Source organism: Lactuca serriola, chromosome 1, assembly GCF_051521515.1.
Source record: "Lactuca serriola cultivar US96UC23 chromosome 1, Lser_US96UC23_V15, whole genome shotgun sequence".
Classification (NCBI taxonomy): Eukaryota; Viridiplantae; Streptophyta; class Magnoliopsida; order Asterales; family Asteraceae; genus Lactuca; species Lactuca serriola.
Window position 1 is genome coordinate 82,386,208 of NC_136408.1, and position 23,073 is coordinate 82,409,280.

Sequence of the window (23,073 nt, forward strand, 5' to 3'; positions counted from 1 at the left end):
ATAATGTTAGATGATTTTATTGAGATTTAAACAACTAATATTGGATAGAAGAATGATTGTATAGAGTGTTAGATAATGTTATACTGATTTTAGGAGAATGATCCATATTTTTCTTGACCCTTTCACTGCCTGGAATGTCAATTTTGACTTGTTCATTTTTGACCATTTAAAAGAAACATTCAATCTTCTTGACATCATTTACGAAGCATCAGGTGGTATTGGGTATCTTTCAGAGCATATGAACATTACAATTACTTCACATCATTGAGATTGAATCATATTTCACAGTTTCGATTTATTATGAAACCCACCAACTTTAATTCTCACAATTCCAATAAAAAAATTCATCAACCATCGTCAAATCAGGAGTGTCGATAACAAACAAACTTGGTGGTGCTTTGATCCAATTCATTGATATTGATGGTGGAATAATTTGTATTTAGTTAATGTAACGTCCCAACAACTCAAAACCTAAATTTTTATTTTTATATTAAATAAACATCAACCAAACGTGTTAATCAAACCCATAGAAAGTCATAGTGTATCAATAATTATCCAAAATACATCAGAGTCAATAAAGCAGAAAAATCACGGTGTGTGTGAGATGCGATCATCCTGAGCTCTTCCCCTTTGATCCCGAAGTACTTGAAACATAAACTGAAAACCGTAAGCACAAAGCTTAGCGAGTTCCCCAAAATACCGCATACCATAAATATACGCAAGCTCAAGGTTGTGTTGTGTCTATTTCACCTCTGGGTCTATTTCATCGCTGAGTCTATTTCAACTCATGTGTCGGCCCAAGGTCCTATTAGGTCTATTTCACTCCCGAGTCTATTTCACCCCACATACATACAGCAAACAGGCACACATGCATACAATATATACAACAGGAGTCACAAACACTACAAGCACATAACATATCCTAGTGTCCTAAAGTATAGTATGCAAACTCACCTCAGTCTGTTGTCAGACAAATACATGCTCGGGATGCTGAATCGAAGAATCCCCACGCTAACCAATCACATAAAACCCCAATTAATAATTGGGCCATAAACCATAACCGGGAATCTAGTTCATTTGTCCAACACCCTGGGTAAAAGACCATCTTACCCTTCCCTTACTTGGTCCAATAACCGAGGCCCAAACTCAATGGCACTAAAAGCCAAATGGTGGCCCAATTCCTAAACAAAACCCAAAGCCCAATATGGTCCCAAATCTAAGAAGGCCCAAGCCCTAAAAATGGCCCAAAATCGGAAAGGATAACCTAAAACCCCAAAATCCAAAGATGGCCCAATCCACAAAAGCTCATGACCAGGTCGTGAACGCTAACCATTCCAAATGTACGCCCAACTTTTACGGTGGCTACGTCTAATCTGGGACTCGAACACGTACGCACCCATTAAGCACTTTTTTGATTAAGCACTTAATGGTTACAAGCAGACGTCTAAACTTCTGATCCAAACCTTGGGGAACATCTTAATCAATAAAGTCACTAACATGGAGCATTTGCATGGATCATATGAGCTCAAACCCCAGATTTATCATTCTACTTTCACCAAATGGCAATAAACTCATGCATGGTTGATCCTCAACCATAAAGATGCTAACTTTATGGACTAAGGATCTCAGAAACATCAAGAGAAGCAACTCCTAACTTCTGAAGTGGAAGGTTCCTACTAGATCTCATTTATGGGACCAAAACTAAATATGGGAATACAATGAGCAAGTTCCAAAATTTATACTTCAATGAAGCTGGAAATGATGAGTGGAAGTCTAAATCTGACTCGCGTCTGTCTGTGTAACTATTTTGTTGACTATAAGTTGTCAGAAGTCCGTCGCAGACCTGCTAAATCAACTCTGTCTTCTTGAGTACCACCTCTGTACTCCCTATAACTCGCTGACGGACCTCACCCCAACATATTGGGGTCCTACACTTCCTCTCGTAGAGCATCTAAAAAGGAGGTCGATCAATGCTGGTGTGATAACTATTAATGTTATACGAAAATTCTACCAAGGGAGGATACGTATCCCAAATACTGTAAAAATCCAGTACACATTCCCGCAGCATGTCCTCCAATGTTTGGATAGTTTGCTCACTCTGACCATCAGTCTACGGGTGGAAAGTCATGCTGAAATGCAGACAAGTACCCAACTCTTCATGTAATCTCTTCAAGAACCTGGAAGTAAACCAAACATCCCTATCAGAGACGACAGAAACCGGGACCCCATGTTGAGATACTACCTCCTAAATGTTGATATCAGCTAGCATCTCCGCCGAAATACTCTCCTGAATCGGAATGAAATGCGTGCTCTTGTGCAACCGATCCACGATGAATGATATTGAATCCACTCTGTGCGTTGTCTGTGGTAACTTCGTTATAAAATCCATCGTAATCTCTTCCCATTTCCAAATGGGAACTCCTAATGAATCTATTTTATCGTGAGGTTGATGATGCTCGACCTTGACTTTCTACAAGTCAGACACCTCTCCACATACTAGGCCACATCTCGCTTCATGCATGGCCACAATAGTTGAGCCGAAGATCTTTATACATCTTTGTTGCTCCAAGATGAATATAGAATCTCGACTTGTGCACCTCCTCCATCAAAACCTGACGCGCACCACTCCAATATGGAAACCATACCCTCCGATGAAGGGTCAATAACCCTCGGCTATAATAATCGAAGGAAACCACCTAACCAACTATGCACTCACTCTTCCGGTGCTTGTCCTTCATAGCCTCAACCTGAGCCACTCGAATCTACTCTAAGAGTGGGGCAATCATTTTCATTCTTAAACACACCTCCCTGATTGGGGTAGCAACCACCTTACGGCTGAGAGCGTCAGCCACCATGTTGGCCTTCCCCAATTGATAAAGGATCTCACAATCATAATCCTTCACCATGTCCAACCATCTATGCTGCCTCATATTCAAATTTGGTTGACCCATCAGATACCTCAGACTCTTGTGATCTGTGTTGATAGTACAAAGGACCCCATAGTGGTAATGTCGCCAAATCTTGAGGGTGAACACTACAACCCCCAACTCTAAATCACGTGTAGGATAATTCGTGTCGTGAGGCTTTAGCTGCCTTGAAGCGTAAGCAATCACATGACCATGTTGCATCAACACTGCACCCAAACTCGTGATCGAAGCACCGTAATATACCACCAAGTCCTCAACACCCTCTGGCAAGATAAAAATCGGCACCTCACACAACCTCTGCATCAGAGTCTCAAAAGGTGTCTGCTGCTCAGGCCCCCATCAGAATGTGACAGTCTTCTTCATTAATCGGGTCAACGGAATCAATTTCTTGGAGAAATCCTGAATGAATCTCCTATAGTAACCTACAAATCCCAGGAAACTCCGAATCTCAGATAATGCCTTTACCTTGGTCGGATAGACCAAAATACCGTTCTGGTTGACAAGGTTCCCCAAAACTACACCTCACGCAACCATAACTCACACTTGGAGAACTTATCATACAATCTATGCGTCCTTAGAGTTTCCAATAGCTCCCACAGATAATCCTCGTGTTGATCCTAAGTCTTGGAATAGACCAGGATATCATCAATAAACACAAACACATACCGATCCAACATAGGCCTGCTTATGCGATTTATGAGATCCATCAATGCGGCTGGAGCATTGGTGAGCCCGAAGGGCATCACCACGAACTCATAATGACCATAACGAGTCCAAAAGCTGTTTTTTGTGTATCCTCTTCTCTAACCCTCATATGATGATAACCCGAACCCAAATCAATCTTTCAAAAGCAAGATGCACCCTAGAGTTGGTCAAATAAATCGTCAATCCTCGAGAGTAGATAACGGTTCTTCACCGTTAGCTTATTTAGCTCCTGGTAGTCTATACACATCCGATGCGACCCATCCTTCTTCTTTACAAAGAAGATCAACACTCCCCATGGTGAAATACTTGGCCTAATAAATCCTTTGTCTAACAGATCCTGCAGCTATGTAGACAACTCATGTCTCTTTGGAGGTGCTAGCCAATAAGGTGCTTTGGCTATCGAAGCCGCACCAGGAACCAAGTCAATCCTAAACTCCACCTGCCTCTCCAGAAGCACCCCAAGAAAAGCCTCTTGGAACACATCTGGGTATTCCTGAACAATCGGTACATCACCCACCATCGCCTTACCCTTTTCCCGGGTATCCATCATATAAGCCACAAATCCAGAACAACCATGTTGAAGATAGCATTTAGCCCTAGATGCTGAACATAGAGCCGACCCACATTGAACACCCTCTTCCTGAATCACTAACTCTCCCCCAATTAGGGTTCATATACGCACCAACTGATGCTCGCAATCAATCATTACCCCATTAAGGCTCAAGCAATCCATCCCCACAATAACCTTGCTCTCACGCAGAGGAATAGGAACCAAATCAATTGGGTACCGCTTACTAAACAACTCCAAGATACATCCTAGATGAACCCTCGATACCCGCATAGGACGATCATCAACAATCTCAACCTCTAATGGATAACCCAACTCTTACAGAGAATCAGAAAACCTCTTGCTAAGTGCAAGAGATACAAAGGATCGGATAACCCCCATATCAAACAAAACTAGTGCAAAAATACCCTTCACAAGGAACGAACCTAAAAGCAAAACAAAAATATAAGTAGGAAAATTAACATAAAGAAAGAGATAAGGAGAAGATACATACCTGTCACCACATTTGGTGTTGCACGAGCCTCCTCGACTATCAGTTGAAATTATTGCTCCTCATAACAGGCACCTCCGGCTTGCCCTAGCAACCATCCATGATCCTCAAGGTCGCCAGAGCGGGTGCTACAACTGGTCCTCCCACTACCAAACTCGGGAAGTCAGCCTTTTATGGCCCCTTTGATTGGAATGAAAGAAAATTAGACTCGATACCTAGGTGGCGGCTATGCAATCCCGACTAAAGTGCCCACTCTTGTTGCACTTGTAGCATCTTGACCCACCTCCCCTACAAGCTCCATCGTGTGCCTTGCCACACTTGCCACAGCGGCCCCGATCCTGCTGGCCCCTCGATCTCAAATCAAAAACAGGAACCATAATATCTCAAAACATCAAATTAATATATCGATATCAAAACATATGTCAAATGTATATCAGAGTAACATCCCAGGCTAAAACATCGTGGTCTGTGCAATGCAGTCATCCCGAGCTCTTCTCTTTGCAACCGGAAGTACCGGAAACCAAAACTGAAAACCGTAAGCACGAAGCTTAGTGGGTCTCCCCAAACTACCACATACCATACACATAATCACATAAACTGGGCCCCCGCCCCTTCATCGGACCCCGCCCGACATTAGATAAAGTCCGACATCAGGCCCTGTCTGGCATCAAGCCCCACTCGGTATACATATTTGTTTCTCCCAGGCCCTGCCTGTCACAGGGCCCCGCCCGCTATACACATACGACCAATATTATATAATCATGCTATCACATAAAGAATCATACACAGTACTATACGTTCTATTCCTAAGGTCTTGCCTATCATGGGCCCTGCCTCTACTATGCTAATGATGAGATATGGAACCCCGTCCACACTCAGCTAGTGATAAAATACGGCCCCCCGCCCACACTCACCTACCTACACGGCACATACAAGTATCACAAAGATGACAACTATAACTAATCATGCATATAGTCATCGGGTACCATCCGACATCGATCCATAGTCTGAAATCATACATATAAACCTCCCTTGAGCCCAGCCCGACATCAGATCAAAATTCGGAAACACATAACATAAATACGGGTCGGCATTAGTTCCTTCGACCCGTTCAAACAGGAGGAAACTCACCTCGCAAAGCTGAATGCATAATCTCACGATGTGGAACCTCTAACAGCTGCTTCGACGACTCCCCGAGCTGTCATTACCAAAATACCACTTAGTCAAAACCAAAAATCCTTCTTAGGGTAAAATAACCATGTTACCCCTGATCTAATTTGGTCCATGCACAAGGCCCAAAACCATAACATGAAACGCCCAATACTAGGTAGACTTCCCAAACCCATTCATGGCTCACCAATGACCCAATTTCTAAATTGGGCCCAACCACTCTAATGGGCCTTACCCTTTCAAATCCATTCCATACTTCATAACCCTCCCAAGGTCAAGTCAAGGTCAAAGTAAACATCCAAGTCAAAGTCAAAGTCAACGCTCTGAGTTGACTCAACTCGTCGAGTTTACTCTTCAACTTGCCGAGTTCATATGAATCCCATAATCGTGATTTGTCGATCCAACACGTCGAGTCCATCCTTGAACTCGTCGATTTCCTCCTTTCAATGGAAATCAGGACACTCCACTTTCAAATTGGCGAGTCCATCCTTGAACTCGTCGAGTTCCTCTGTCTGTTAGCCCTTTCTTAACTCATTAAGTCATTATCCTTCGGATATGAACCCTAAACTTCAGATCTCAACTGAAAATGCCTTTAGAAGGGTAAAGTTTCCAACTTTACCCCTCAATACCTTTTTCCTAAATGAATTATGTCCAATCCATAACCCAAAGGCCAAAGTCTTAATCCCAACATCACCAAAACTACAAGATAGACTGTGAGATCATATATATGGGCTCTAGGGGCTAAATGATCACGTAAAGTCCTAGCTTTTTCCACATGCATGGCCATAAGAAGCTCCAAAGACCAAAATAGTGACTTAGAAGTTGCATGGGACTTCCATGGCTATAAAGTTGGCACCTTTATGCCATGAAAGTCCGTCAAGACTATAGATCTGAAGTGCTTTCCATGTGGGACGTCCAACTCTCAAGAACCATGTCATTTGGACCAAAAACAAGCAAAAGATGCTAAGAAAGAGATCTAATCAACTGTTAGTCAAGTTTGAGACTTGATTACTAGAAAGTAACGAAAATGGAGTGAGGTTTCTGGATCTAGCAACTCTTCCTTGTTCCTTCAAACTTTCCTTCCTTCCAAGAGCTTCAACCACCCATAAGAACACTCAAAAAGGATCACAATCACTCACAATAGCATTAGGGTTTCGAGAACTAGGGTTAGAACAGTGGAGGCTGGAAATGAGGCCAAACCCTAAAGCATAACGTGCTTAAATATGGTGAAAAATCTTGGATTTAGGGTTTCCCAAACCCTGTTCAACCCGTCGAGTTGGTCTTCTAAAACGCACGTCCCAACTTTTCAACACGTCGAGTTTATTCCTTAAACTCGATCAGTTAGTCTTTAGAAATAAGGTTTGATTTCCATATTTAACCTTTTAATTTTCCGGGTGTTACATGCTAAATCTTTCATATAAAATAAATAATATGTATCATCTAATAAGTTTATTATTTTAAGTACAATATTATAATAAAAAACAAAGTTGAATGTTATAATTCACAAAAATATGAAAGTACATTGAATCATAGTTTATTTATCTTTGTTTTAATCTTCATATGCCTAGAAATACCTACCAAAAAACATAACGTCGTTTACATATAAAAAGAAATATCCAACTCCTCCGATCCAACTTGAAGCACATTGACATGACCCATGTTAAAGGGAAAATCCTCTGTAGGGATTCTATTTATTAAAATGGAGTTCATACATAAAATAAGACACACTCTAATCCATTTACATCATTTATTCCCAAACATCATATTGTCATTCATACTGGAATGTGATTAAGGTATTCACATGTGGAGGTTTCGGTGTAGGCGCATGTTTTTTTATTTAATTAAACTTTAAATTAAAAAGAAGAACTTTTGTAAAAAATACCAATATGTCAGGTTAGTCTTTTCAGTTTAAAAATATAGGCAAAAACCGGAAAAATGACTCTGGAAGGTAACTAACTGTTGAATTTGTTCTCATTTGGTCCATTTCCTTTTTTATACCCAATATACCATCAAACTTATTGTTTGTGCTCACCATAACCCTTTAACCAAATAAGAACAAACTCAATAGTTTGTTACCCTCCTGAGTCGTTTCCCCAAAAAAGTTAAATGAAATTAAAGTTGCAAAATTATCAAAGGCTGCAACCTTCTTATGTCATAACGTACATGAAGAGCGTTTCGGAGGGGTAGCTTCGTCAAAACTTGGTCTATATTATGCTTAATGTGGTTAGCTGTCAACAACTCTCTACAAAAGGATATGATTGTGTATGAGAGGTATATTTATCAGCATAAACGTTTACCTCAAGGGATATTATGTTGATGTGTCTACAAAAGCTGCATGATCTTGTATATATTGATGTTGTATCTTATCCCATGAATTCGATCTTAAAGTCAAGTAAACTAAAAAATCATAGCACTTGTGATTCTACTCGTTTGTAAAGTTGTCCAGAATTCATAATACGATAAATCATTTGATTAGAAATGTAAATGTCTTCACGAAATGCACTTGCTCAATCAAGATTCTCTTAATAAATATTCAAGTGCATTACAAAGCTGTACATGTATGAATAATGTTCTTTCGCGGGTTATGTTTTGAAGAGAAGTAAGAATGATTCTCATAAAATCATTAATATGACCAGGAGATGACGTGAGATTTTAAATAAATGAGTAAAGAGAAAATGATTTCGGAGGGTAACTAACTGTTGAATTTGTTCTCATTTGGTCCCTTTCCTTTTTTTTTGTAACCAATATACCATCAAACTTATTGTTTGTGTTCACCATAACCCTTTGGACCGGCTATCACATGTGATAGCCGGCCAAAGGGTTATGGTGAACACAAACAACAAGTTCGATGGTATATTGACTACAAAAAAAAGGAAAATGACCAAATAAGAACAAACTCAACAGTTTCTTACCCTCCTGAGTCATTTTCCCAAAAAGTTAAATGAAATTAAAGTTGCAAAATTATCAAAGGTTGCAACCTTCTTATGTCATAACGTACACGAAGAGCGTTTCGGAGGGGTAGGTTCGTCAAAACATGGTCTATACTATACTTAATGTGGTTAGCTGTCAACAACTCTCTACAAAAGGATATGATTGTGTATGAGAGGTATATTTATCAGCATAAACGTTTACCTCAAGGGATATTATGGTGATGTGTCTACAAAAGCTGCATGATATTGTATATATTGATGTTGTATCTTATCCCATGAATTTGATCTTAAAGCCAAGTAAACTCAAAAATCACAGCACTTGTGATTCTACTCGTTTGTAGAGTTGTCCAGAATTCATAATACGATAAATCATTTGATTGGAAATGTAAATATAGTCATGAAATGCACCTGCTCAATCAAGATTCTCCTAATAAATATTCAAGTGCATTAAAAATTTGTACATGTATGAACAATATTCTTTTGTGGGTTATGTTTTGAAGAGAAGTAAGAATGATTCTCATAAATCATTAATATGAGCAGGAGATGATGTGAGATTTTCTACAAATGAGTAAAGAGAAAATGACTCATGAGTGTATCCAATTGTTGAGTTTGTACTCATTTGGTCGATTTTTTTTTTTGTATCTAATATACCATCAAACTTGTTGTTTGTGTTCACCATAACCTTATGACCAACTATCACAGGTGATAGCCGGTCAAAAGAATTATGGTGAACACAAACAATAAGTTCGACGATATATTAGATACAATAAAAAGAAATGGACCAAATGAGAATAAACTCAATAGTTAGTTACCCTCCAGAGTCATTTTCCCGGCAAAAACCATAACAAAATAGTTGAAACGGACAAGGTTTGTAATTTTGAAACAATGACAAACCACATAAAATAACAAACCACATGTATTATTTTTGGAGGGACCCTATAAATGTTTTCTTATATAAGTTTCATAGTCTAGTTTGTAATGTCAAGATGAAAAAGTTTCGACTGCTATGGAGGCTATCTAGGTAATACATTGTAACGACCGAAAAATACAACCAATTTTAAATTTTTCAAAAACAGCTCAATTCCATTAAATCTTTACAAAAGGTTTTCAATACAAAACATATAACGTATTCCCAGAATCACATTACTATAAAATCATGAGGAGCGGTACAATCACGCCTTCGCCTTGCCACGGTCTCCTGAAGAACCTGAAAAACATAAAACCACAACTGTAAGCCCGAAAGCTTAGTGAGATATCCCCAAAATACCAACCACATACTCTATACACGCATAACATGCCACAACATATCTGATCACAGAATAGCCATGCACTTCGGGTCTACTGTGTGACTGGTCCGCCGCACCGGCCTACAGTCCACCTGGTCCACCCTCTGAGTCTAGCCATAAACCTCGAGTCTACAGTGTGATTGGTCCGCCCGCACCGGGCCTTCAATCCACCTGGTCCACTCTCTGAGTCTACAGTATGACTGGCCCGCCCACACCGGGCCTTCAGTCTGCCTGGTCCACTCTCCGAGCCTCGGCACATCTGGTCCGCCCTCTTGGGGCCTACAGCCTATCCGGACCGCTCGCTGGGCCTTCGGAACAACCGGTCCGCCCTGGGTATCTTGGCCTACAGCACAAAGCAGGACCTGCCTCAACCCAACTCCAGTCCAAACAACCATGTGCACATATACATACAATCATATAGAAATTCACAGTCAACAAGCAGATCAACAGACCACATAACATATCATCATCCTAACCAGGATACCGACCTAACAGGTCACTAGCATGGCATCTCCCTATCTCTCAGGATACCGATCTCAATCAGGTCTCTAACATATACCATCCTAGCTCTCAGGATGCAAACATATCACAGCAACAACATAATAACAACTACCCGTATCTCAATCCGATAAGGGTCGGCCTTGGTGCCTTAGACCCTATTGATATAGTGAGGATAACTCACCTCGAAACTGCCGGCTGAAAGGATAAGATCCCGCTGCTCCAAGCTCCGACACGAACTCCTCCACTGAACACCAACACACTCAACTCAATAAATACCCTTAATTACCAAAATACCCCTGAAAGACAACTGGTCAACCCTTGGACAAGATCAAAGTCAACCCCTGACTGACTCTACTCGCCGAGTCAACCCGATGACTTGCCGAGTCCCCAAGCTCAGGACTTCCCTCAATCTGCGACCTAACTCGCCGAGTCACCCCGAGACTCGCCGAGTCCAACAACTTTGAGTCCACTCGCCCACAACTCACCGAGTCATCCCTTGACTCGCCGATTCTCGACTCAACCAGGAAATATTGGGACTCTTCGACAAGACTCGCCGAGTCCAAGAACAGACTCGCCGAGTCTAAGGCTATCTTCAACCTACTCGCCGAGTTGTTCATACAACTCACCGAGTTCCAGGCCATCTTCATCCAACTCGCCGAGTTGTTCTTCCAACTCGTCGAGTTCCAGCTCATCTTCAAGCAACTCGTCGAGTCCACCCATGTGACTCGCCGAGTACCACCGGTCTGAATCTATACAGAAGCACTCCAGGCCATGCAATTGATCCAAAACATAGATCTAGCCTCCTACAACCCATCCATCACGTAAAGTGGCAAACTTTACGTGAATCCAAAGAGAACTAGGCCTTAAACACTTTAGGGCTAGGGTTTGGGACATGATAGCTTCACTACACACTCAAACACAGGGACTTTCAGGCATTCCAACCCTTCTCCATTCCAGATCTGAGATAGCAACCTCAGATCTAACCTCTAAACTCCAAAACACCAAAAGATAAGCTCCCCACAAACCCTAAAATGATGAATCCATAAGAGTAACAGCCTAAGGACGAGATATTACCTCAAAAGAACGCCTCAACTGCAATGGAACTCGAATCCAAGCAAAGCCCCTTGCTCCAAGCCTCCTACCCTTCAAAATTTCCTCAAAAAATTGCTTCTCCAAGCTTCCCAATGCAATATGATCACTCACACAAGAAGGATAAGGGTTTCTGGACTTAAGGATGAGTAAAGAGGCTGGGGGAATGAATGTTATGTTCTTTATATAGGGCTCAACCCCGAGAATTAGGTTTTTCTCCACTCAGCGCCTACTCACCGAGTCCACCTTACTGACTCGCCGAGTCGGCCACTTAACACGCGACCAAGTCGCGACTCTACTCGCCGAGTCCCCCCATGGACTCGCCGAGTCTCTCTCTTTCCCATATTGCTCTTTTAGCCCTTCAACTTTACTCTTGCTATTTCGGGATGTTACAATTCTCCCCCACTTAAATAAGGCTTCGTCCTCGAAGCCTACGACAACACAACTCTTAGAAATACTCCTGTCATGCACCACTTGGCATTAATCCAACCAGGTTTCTCAAAACACAACCATAGAACCAGAAACTTGACTTCTCCTTCCTTACGGTGTCCTGACCACCGTCTCGAGCCGGGCACCGGTTGTACCCTCTGATATTCACACTCAACAACCGAGAATTACCCAAGATGCATCACTGCTCCAAATCTCAACAATCACTCGACCAATATGGGCTAGAAAACCATGAACCATCGGATCCCCCGTCCGAATCCCACTCTATCCATTCCATGCTGACGGAAAGACCCATTCTTCAATCTCAGAGCAACTTCCACGGGTTCTCCTCTTGCAATCACATACATATGTTGAACTAGCTCTAGCACCCTCAGGTTGGGAAAACCCGATACACTAATGATATTCTCAAACATCCCCCAGGATGAACCACTAATACATACTCAATACCCTGATCAGAATCACACTGAGAGCCCAATACTCTCTCCCTGCATCCATTCCGAGCCTCTTGGCTCTACACCTGCGGAATTCCCTCCACGACCTCAGCAGACATCCAAACCGGATGAACTTCTATTCCACTGCCGCAAACACGCTGCTCAATAACCATACCCGAAACACTCCAATCATAACTCTGCTCTGCCGCTTTCACTTCCGTGAACTTGTACTCCCTCTCGGAGTTACACACCTCTCTCTTTTCCTTTACCAAGGAATCCACTTGGCCACATTGTCACTCTGACAAGTGTCACGGTGCTCGCCCAACGCTACACCACCCTTTTATAGCGTATCTGCTATCCATCCAACACACATACTCTGACTCTCATCGCAGGGACTCTCAAGCCCGTGCACTATCTCAACTAATCAAGATCACTACCCGGGGCCAGACCTTCTAATGCAAACACACAACAACATACACAATTATATCCTCGAACCGATCCAACAATACCTGCAGAGTCTTCAGCATGACTGGACCGCCTCACCAGGCCTTCAGCCAATCTGGACCACTCTCAGAACCTTCAGCCAATCTGGACCGCTCTCAGTGCCTTCAGTTTGGCTGGACCGTTCTCCGAGCCTTCGGCCTGACTGGTACGCCTACCGGTCTTCAGTCTATCCGGACCGCTCAACTAGCATTCAACATTCCGAGCTATCACTCCCGGAAATCCTCCTATGCGCACTGTTCTAGCCCTTTAAGAGTTCTGAACTCTGTCTCAATCGTACATGCTCGATCCCGGCCTGCTCCCAGGCCCTCCACAATCAAATGCCCTAGGTTTGTATCCCGCCCCGCATGCCCGACACTTGCTCCTATCAGCCTATACTCTGGGCCGACAGAACACTGCTGAATCCCAACAGCCAAGCACCCTCAAATACTCATTGATCTCCCGGAGAATTCTCCAATTCTCCCCCACTTGTAGCACTGATTAACAACCACCAATCGCCATCACCGACCTCCCAGAACAACTCTGCACAAAGAAAACACTTACACGCGGACTGCTTCCCACAAGCATAAACAACCTTAACGAGATCTCACAACAACACCGATTAACCCCCTCGAAAGAAACTCAATCCACTCCTCAGAAAGCAGATGCTACCCGGCCTTCAAACCAATGCTAGGTTCCCACTAATAACTCTCATGGATGATAACCAACGAAATTCCCAAAACAAAAACCCATAACCAAACCACAACCCTCAAAACGAAGAATACCACATCGAAAACCACACAAAGATACCAGCACATAAACAATACACCACAATAATCACAAGATAACAAGATATCAAGAAAGAAACATAACCGCAGCTGCATCCGGCACTGCTCTGACCTCCTCTGCCGCAAGCTGATAAGCACGAACCTGAGCCCTTGGGGGCTCCGATCCACCCTGACCTCCACCTGTAATCCTCAAAGTGGCCGGTGCTGGAGCCTGCACCGGTCCTGCAGCAAGCTGTGGACAGTTGACCCTCAAATGTCCAATCTGATGACAATGATAACAAATCCTCAAATCCCGAACCGGCGCTGACTGCCGACAATCCCTCACATAGTGTCCCTCCTTTCCGCACTTGCGGCATGCAACATCGGACCTACAAACTCCGGTGTGACCCCTCCCACACTTCCCACAAGTGTGGCTGCTCAAATCCCCCACTCTAACATCAACGGTCTTGGACCGTTTCAGCGCCGGCTGCGACTGCACCGGAGCCTGTCTCAGCTCACACAACTGCAACTCAATCTCTAACTCACGCCGCCTAGCGGCCTCCTGCAACTCCAACAAGGTCTCGCACCTCTGCGCAGACACAAACTGTCTGATGTCCCTCTTGAGCATGCTCAGATATCGAGACATCTGAGCCTGCTCCGAAGCGAACTCTGGGCAAAACATCGCCCTCTCAGTGAACATCCTGGTGATCTCAGTCACCGACTCCGAACCCTGCTTCAGCTCAAGGAACTCCTGAGCCAACCTCTCCCTCTCAACTTGCGGAACATAACGAGTGCTGAACATCTCTCTGAACTGATCCCATGAAACCGCAGCCCTCTGCGCATCCGAATATGACCCCGTGGTCAATTTCCACCAATCCTTCGCCCTGAGCCTCAACAGGTTCAGAGCACACCTCACCCTCTGATCAGCAGGGCATGAACACGTGAAGAAACACCCCTCCACGTCTGATAACCATCTCATAGCGACGATCGGGTCCTGAACTCCATCGAAGGTGGGAGGCTTCGTATTATCGAAGTCCCGATACTGAAAGCCCCGACCAGCTCCTCCCCCTGCCACTGCTACAGCCGTTGTAGCTGCCGCGGCAGCCATCTCTACGAGAGCCGCATAGCGCTCATCAAAATACTCAACCATGGCGGTCTTGATCGACCCAAACAGCTCCGGCAACTCAGCCCAGAACAACTCAGCAATCTCATCACGCAGGATCTCACGAATCCTCGCATCCAATTCGCACGTGCTCATCTGACCGATAACCTCGGGCGGTACCGATCCGCCCGGAACTCTCTCTCCTGCTCCCGATCCTGATCCGGATCCACTCTCATCATGCCTCGGAATCTCCATACTGAAAAACACCACACAAAATCTCAGACTCTTCCCACTATCCTGGGATCCAACTCTCTCAACCCAACCCTAGAGATCATGGTTTCCCTGATACGCGTATGGGTCCTGTGCTTTCAGTAGTACGGGCCATTACTACCTTCCACACCTACCCATATTTGTATGAAGTACTACCACAACACCCTAGAGAAACATGCATAATAACTCTCAACCCTCACCACTAGAGGAACTCTGAAAATCTCCCACAAGAAAACCCTAGGCTACAGGCATCACAAATCAGGCAACATTATCAAGAAATCCTGAAGATCCCTAGCCCTATCACTAGCATGATGTTCTATCAAAGCTCAAAAACAAATAACATGCATGGTATTTTGGGGTTACTTACTGGCTCCGGCTGATCGTACCTCCGCGTCCTCCCTTACTCATTTTGAAAACCATTTTAAATACTCTTTCAAAAACTCTCCTCGATTTGAGACTGGAGTCACACGAATGTTCCTCCAATTCACTCAAACCAAAGCTCTGATACCATTTGTAACACCCCCTCTGGCACGTATCACAATATTGTCCGCTTTGGGCCACTCGGCACGAGGACTTCCCAGGGGGTCACCCATCCTGGTACTACTCCCGCCCGAGCACGCTTAACTGCAGAGTTCTTATGGGATCTGCTGCCCTCATGGCTTTAAAACGCGTTGTGACAAGGAAGGTATCCACACCCCTTATAAGAAGTGTTTAGTTCTCCTTCCAAGCCGATGTGGGATCAGATCTAACCCACTTTCACCCCCCATTATAGGGTTCGACGTCCCCGCTGAACACATCGACCCGTGCCCTAGCTCTGATACCAACTTGTAACGACCGAAAAATACAACCAATTTTAAATTTTTCAAAAACAACTCAATTCCATTAAATCTTTACAAAAGGTTTTCAATACAAAACATTTAACGTATTCCCAGAATCACATTACTACAAAATCATGAGGAGCGGTACGATCACGCCTTCGCCTTGCCACGGTCTCCTGAAGAACCTGAAAAAACATAAAATCACAACTGTAAGCCCGAAAGCTTAGTGAGATATCCCCAAAATACCAACCACATACTCTATACACGCATAACATGCCACAACATATCTGATCACAGAACAGCCATGCACTTCGGGTCTACTGTGTGACTGGTCCACCGCACCGGCCTACAGTCCACCTGGTCCACCCTCTGAGTCTAGCCATAAACCTCGAGTCTACAGTGTGATTGGTCCGCCCGCACCGGGCCTTCAATCCACCTGGTCCACTCTCTGAGTCTACAGTATGACTGGCCCGCCCACACCGGGCCTTCTGTCTGCCTGGCCCACTCTCCGAGCCTCGGCACGTCTGGTCCGCCCTCTTGGGGCCTACAGCCTATCTGGACCGCTCGTTGGGCCTTCGGAACAACCGGTCCGCCCTGGGTATCTTGGCCTACAGCACAAAGCAGGACCTGCCTCAACCCAACTCCAGTCCAAACAACCATGTGCACATATACATACAATCATATAGAAATTCACAGTCAACAAGCAGATCAGCAGACCACATAACATATCATCATCCTAACCAGGATACCGACCTAACAGGTCACTAGCATGGCATCTCCCTATCTCTCAGGATGCCGATCTCAATCAGGTCTCTAACATATACCATCCTAGCTCTCAGGATGCAAACATATCACAACAACAACATAATAACAACTACCCGGATCTCAATCCGATAAGGGTCGGCCTTGGTGCCTTAGACCCTGTTGATATAGTGAGGATAACTCACCTCGAAACTGTCGGCTGAAAGGATAAGATCCCGCTGCTCCAAGCTCCGACACGAACTCCTCCACTGAACACCAACACACTCAACTCAATAAATACCCTTAATTACCAAAATACCCCTGAAAGACAACTGGTCAACCCTTGGACAAGGTCAAAGTCAACCCCTGACTGACTCTACTCGCCGAGTCAACCCGATGACTCGCCGAGTCCCCAAGCTCAGGACTTCCCTCAATCTGCGACCTAACTCGCCGAGTCCAACAACTCTGAGTCCACTCGCCCACAACTCACCGAGTCATCCTTTGACTCACCGATTCTCGACTCAACCAGGAAATATTGGGATTCTTCGACAAGACTCGCCGAGTCCAAGAACAGACTCGCCGAGTCTAAGGCTATCTTCAACCTACTCGCCGAGTTGTTCATACAACTCGCCGAGTTCCAGGCCATCTTCATCCAACTCGCCGAGTTGTTCTTCCAACTCGTTGAGTTCCAGCTCATCTTCAAGCAACTCGTCGAGTCCACCCATGTGACTCGTCGAGTACCACCGGTCTGAATCTATACATAAGCACTCCAGGCCATGCAATTGATCCAAAACATAGATCTAGCCTCCTACAACCCATCCATCACGTAAAGTGGCAAACTTTACATGAATCCAAAGAGATCTAGGCCTTAAACACTTTAGGGCTAGGGTTTGGGACATGATAACTTCACTACACACTCAAACACAGGGACTTTCAGGCATTCCAACCCTTCTCCATTCCAGATCTGAGGTAGCAACCTCAGATCTAACCTCTAAACTCCAAAACACCAAAAGATAAGCTCCCCACAAACCCTAAAATGATGAATCCATAAGAGTAACAGCCTAAGGACGAGATATTACCTCAAAAGAACGCCTCAACTACAATGGAACTCGAATCCAAGCAAAGCCCCTTGCTCCAAGCCTCCTACCCTTCAAGATTTCCTCAAAAAATTGCTTCTCCAAGCTTCCCAATGCAATATGATCACTCACACAAGAAGGCTAAGGGTTTCTGGACTTGAGGATGAGTAAAGAGGCTGGGGGAATGAATGTTATGTTCTTTATATAGGGCTCAACCCCGAGAATTAGGGTTTTCTCCACTCAACGCCTACTCGCCGAGTCCACCTTACTGACTCGCCGAGTCGACCACTTAACACGCGACCAAGTCGCGACTCTACTCGCCGAGTACCCCCATGGACTCGCCGAGTCTCTCTCTTTCCCATATTACTCTTTTAGCCCTTCAACTTTACTCTTGTTATTTCGGGATGTTACATACATAGTTAATGTAATATAGTTACCTTCAAGGCAAGTAGTTAAGTTTTTTTTTTTTTTCGCATTTATCATTTTGAAAGAATTTATTCCTAAAACTCATGATAATCTTGTGAAAATAAATTGCAAATATTATAAGTTGTTTGATAATCTCTCAATGATTTCACGTTGAATGTTTCAAATGTCGGAATGCTTCAAAAGCTTTAAATGAATATGGTTCTAAATGAAAACGTGTTGTTTGGTAGTGTTGATGAATTGATGTGTGCGATGGAGAGAAAAAGGTAAATTAAAAAACACAAAGTTTCTAAGAAACCAACAATGGCTTCCTCATAATGAAAATAAAAACATTATACTATATTAAGTTGTCGTTTCCTTATCGGATAACTCTTTATGTTGAAATGATAAAAGGTATATTCAAACTAATCATTTCTATTATTTCAAGTTTTGTTATAGTTTGTGTTGCAGGTGTTCATGTGCTGAAGTTAAGGGGGCCAAGTGTTAATATTCTCGGGTTTGTATTCGGGTTATATTTACCATGTGTATATAATGTTTGATTGTATTATTTTCCCTTAGTTTAGTTGTTAGAAGATATTTTCTTTGTATTCTCTTGATAGTTCTTCAGATTAGGGTTCTTACTTGAGGTTTCGTCTTCTTCATTTTCATAATCTGTTTTATACCTTTATACCTTTGTTGGGAGTAGAATAGGAACTTTGTAGTGAGGTTTCCATTGTATGTGTACATGTAAATTTGATATATAATCAAATTGATCATGTTGGGAAATCGTGTTTATCATTTTGTCATGTTTCAAAGTTTCACGTGGTTCAATTTACAACTCCAACTTTCTACAAGATCACAAATATTTTTGTAAAATATATGGTTAAAAACTGAAAAATGGTTAAACAAATCTATTTTGAAACATCATAACAAGTTGAAAGAAAGAGAATAAATTTGTTTTCACGCACCACCATGTACATAACATATTTTATATCTACATAGTTGTCTTACCATTTTCTTACTTTGTTTTGTTTCTAAAGATACAAAAATATTATTTTTCCAAATTGTCATATTCTTCTACACCCTAATTCACACCAACAATCCCCCCAAAAATGTGATAAGTAAAAATAAAACAACAATACTAGTAAAAATAAATTGCAATCATCAAAAAACAAACGTTTCATAAACAAAATTAAACTCCAAATTCAAAATTTCACTTGCATTGTTCAATATCAAAGAAATACTTTTAACTCATGAAACGTAAAAGATCAGCATGACTAGGATGGTAATCCTTGAATAGAAACCGATCATAATCCATAACAAGGAACCAATCCATCAACAACTTCTCCATCTCCCGCCACTCTTTAATCGGTTGTTTACCAGTTTTCTGGCGGCGATTTTGCACTTCTTCCCACCATAACAAAACCCCTTCTTCCAATCTGTTGGCTACAACTTCCACTTGTTCATTCTCCGGGATTTCATAAACCTCAAAAAACTTCGTTACATCCATCATCCACCCACAAAATTCATCAAGATTCAAATTCCCCTTGTAAACGGGTATATCTACCTTTATCTTTGAACCCAACTCTTCTTCCTGATTTTGTTGACTTATATCATCTAGTTGCGGTTGTTGGTGGTTGCATGGTGGTGGTGGTGGTTGACAGAACCCTTTGAATTTCTCTGCTTTTTCTTCTTCTTCTTCATCTTGCTTTTGTTTTAACTTCTGCAACTCCGACTCCATATTTTCCACAGGAGTATTTAGTGTTTGGAGGACGTTGATCATGGCCTCCATATCTTCTACAGGAATGTTTAGTCTTTGGAGGACATTCACCATGGCTTCCAATGCTCTGATTGCCTTAGCAAAATTTTTATGTGTTTCGGCGACGTTGTCAGCCATTGCAATGGAGATAACTTAACTTCACAAATAGGGAGAAAACTCAAAAAATATTACTACGTAAAATATAAACCAGTATGTTATGAGGTATTTATAAGAAAATAAAATCTAACCCTATAAAGAGTTTTATTATCAGGTAGAAATTAATAAAATATAATATAAATTCAAAACAGAGTTTATCCAAATAATATTTTATATTTATCTCCGCCCTTTTCCGAGTATATCAACATTATATGTAAATATTGTTGAGTAATCTTACAAGATAATATATCGGACGATGATTTATAACTAAATTACAAAAAGTAATTTATGGGTTTTTAAATTTCATCAATCTTGATCATATAATTTAATTATACAACTGGTTGATTTTTTTTTTTTCGTTTTTTAAAAGCACATTGCTATTACATGCATGTAACCCAAATATACATTCTCTAAGCTTAAAAATTGAACACAATTCGCTTTTTTTTTTTTTTTTTTTTTTTTTTTTAAATCATGAAACCCAACATATAATCAAATACATTCAACATCCAGGATTTTAAGACTTTTGATGAAATTTTCTTTCTTACCAAAAACAAATAAATAAAATTTCCACTATTTACCTTCTCTTCAACTTTAACCATTTTGTGAAAAAACATAGTGTCAAAACTCTACATTCAAATAGTGTTTCATTCACTAAATTCAACAATATTCTACACTTTAAAGTTTAAAAACAACACGATATGTTTACACTACATGTCTTTGACCAAAGTCAAACAGTGAAAAAACTCAAGATTTTGAATCTTGAAAAGGTAAAAAGTCAACCAGCAGCTCCTTCTTCTAGTAGAGAGTACTTCTCCAATATTGAAACTGTCTCTTCTTTAGCACTACCCACATAAAAAATAAACAAAACTAAAAGTTTTAACCACTTTTTATGTTTATTAACTATAAGATAAACAAAAAATTGTATTTCAATTTTCAAGATTTACCTTCCGGGTCTCAAGATCTTGTATTTCCCAATCATAGAAAGGTCAACAACCGTTGACCCTGCACGCCCTGCTGGAAGAACACCACCATCATAAACAAAACTACAATGTTCCCAAAGATTCTTGAACTCTTTAATATCTAAACTACTCGGTTGTCCACTAAGATTTGCACTTGTTAACGCCAATGCACTTCCACACCCTCGAGCAATCACCCTCATAAATTCAAAATCAGGAATTCGAACTCCAATTGTATCCAATCCAGGGTTTAATGATTTCTCAAGAATACTTGATTCCCCTAAAAAAGAAACAAACTTTTAGCCTTGGTCCCATTCAGAACCTGAGTCACATGACAGAATAGGTTGTACTGTGTTTGACATGACATGATGAGAGAAATACGAACCTCTTGATAGAACCACGGTTACGGGTCCTGGAAGGAGGTTATCAAGCAGGCCAAGAGGGAGATGGTTTGTGACAGCAAATCGTCCTATGTCGTTTATGTCACCAACACAAATGGCTAAAGGGCTCGTGTGCTTACGCCCTTTGATTTCATATATTCTGTTGACTGCTTCAACAGAGCTGCATCAAGGGTCCATGTAAAACTATATGATGAAGTTCATTGAAGCAAAACGTCGAACACTTAGAGTGCGAACATAAATTTAATGATTTTAGGATTTAGGAATGTACCATGCGTCACAAGCAAAACCATAGAGTGTATCAGTGGGGACAGCTATGACCTTTCCAGCTTTTAAAGCTTGGATTGCTTCATCAGCGTAGGCCTCTGTTGCGGGTCGAATGTTACCAGACCTACTTTCGATGCTTCCTTCATCGCATCTCTCCAAACTCCATGCCATTTTTGTTGTTAGTCCTTCTCGAAATCCCTTGTTCTGTTGGAGAATTTTTGAAAATTGAAGCTTTGGTACACCTGAAATGATATAAATACGTTCCAAAATTTGGGGATGAGAAAGTCAAAGCCTGTAACGAAAAAGATTTGATTTTGAAATGAAACTCGTAGAGTAAGTAAGAAAGAAATTAACTTTTAGTGTAAAGGAAGATCACCTCGAGTAGGGTTTAAGAAGGGAAATCGAGAGGTTATCTTCGTAGGGTTTAGTATATACATATATAATCTTTCTCTGTTGCAGTAGTAGCAGCGGATTGTTCGCCGCCGGCGAGGCCTTTGTTTGTCAGAAAGATAGGGAATCAGTGCTCAGAGGAAGCAGAGACACATGGATTGGATGCCAATTCCTCCATTGTTGGAACCAAATCTCTATTATAATCGACCTGATTAGTTGGATGGGTTAAAGCTAAGGTAAAATGACGTACAAATGTAACTTTATTATTATTATTATTATTATTATTATTATTATTATTATTATTATTATATATTTAACCATTTAAATTATTAAATATATTCATATATATTAGCATGTTACCTGTTATAAGTGGAGTTGTTAAAATGTAAACAATTTGTTTTAAATTTTTTTTTATAATCTTTTAGAATATTTTTATGATATTTTTTTACAGGTTTTCTAATATAATATTTTAAATCATTGTTTGTAATTTTTTTAAATTTTTTTAATTTTTTTTATATAGTTTTAATACAAGTGTTTTTAAACCAAATGTTTTATAAATGTTTTAAATTTTTCTTACAAGTATTTAACATTTTTTTTTCTATATTTTCATACAATTTTTTTTATAACTTTCATACATTTATTTCTAAACTTTATTTTACAACATTTTTAAAGTGTTTTATAGATTTTGTATGATAGTTTAAAATTTTTTTATAACATTTTAAAATACTTTCGTTAAATACATGTTTAAAACGTTGTAGTAAAAAAATTAAAAGTTTATAAACTTCTAATTGAAAAGTATTAAAAAAGTTAGAATAATTTTAAAACATTTACATAATATAGACATTTTTTGTTTTTTTATTTGCTAAGTAATATTTTATTTTTATTTTTATAAAAGATCCTCCATACTTATTGTTATATATTTAATTTATTTAATTTTATTGTTAGCT

The 23,073-nt window shown here is 41.2% G+C and overlaps 1 protein-coding gene and 1 pseudogene across 1 annotated transcript; both read right to left on the minus strand.

Moving 5' to 3' along the window:
- Window positions 1–15,719: 15,719 nt before the first annotated feature.
- LOC145080560 (5S ribosomal RNA) lies at window positions 15,720–15,837 on the minus strand (annotated as a pseudogene).
- Window positions 15,838–20,742: 4,905 nt separating this feature from the next.
- Window positions 20,743–22,333, minus strand: LOC145093586 (DHBP synthase RibB-like alpha/beta domain-containing protein). Its single transcript, XM_079031763.1, has 5 exons — window positions 22,113–22,333; window positions 21,741–21,978; window positions 21,457–21,632; window positions 21,060–21,351; window positions 20,743–20,957 (listed from the first exon to the last, which is right to left on the minus strand). The coding sequence occupies exons 1-5, from the start codon at window positions 22,171–22,173 to the stop codon at window positions 20,891–20,893; spliced, it is 834 nt and encodes a 277-aa protein (XP_078887889.1). The 5' UTR covers window positions 22,174–22,333; the 3' UTR covers window positions 20,743–20,890.
- Window positions 22,334–23,073: the final 740 nt, after the last annotated feature.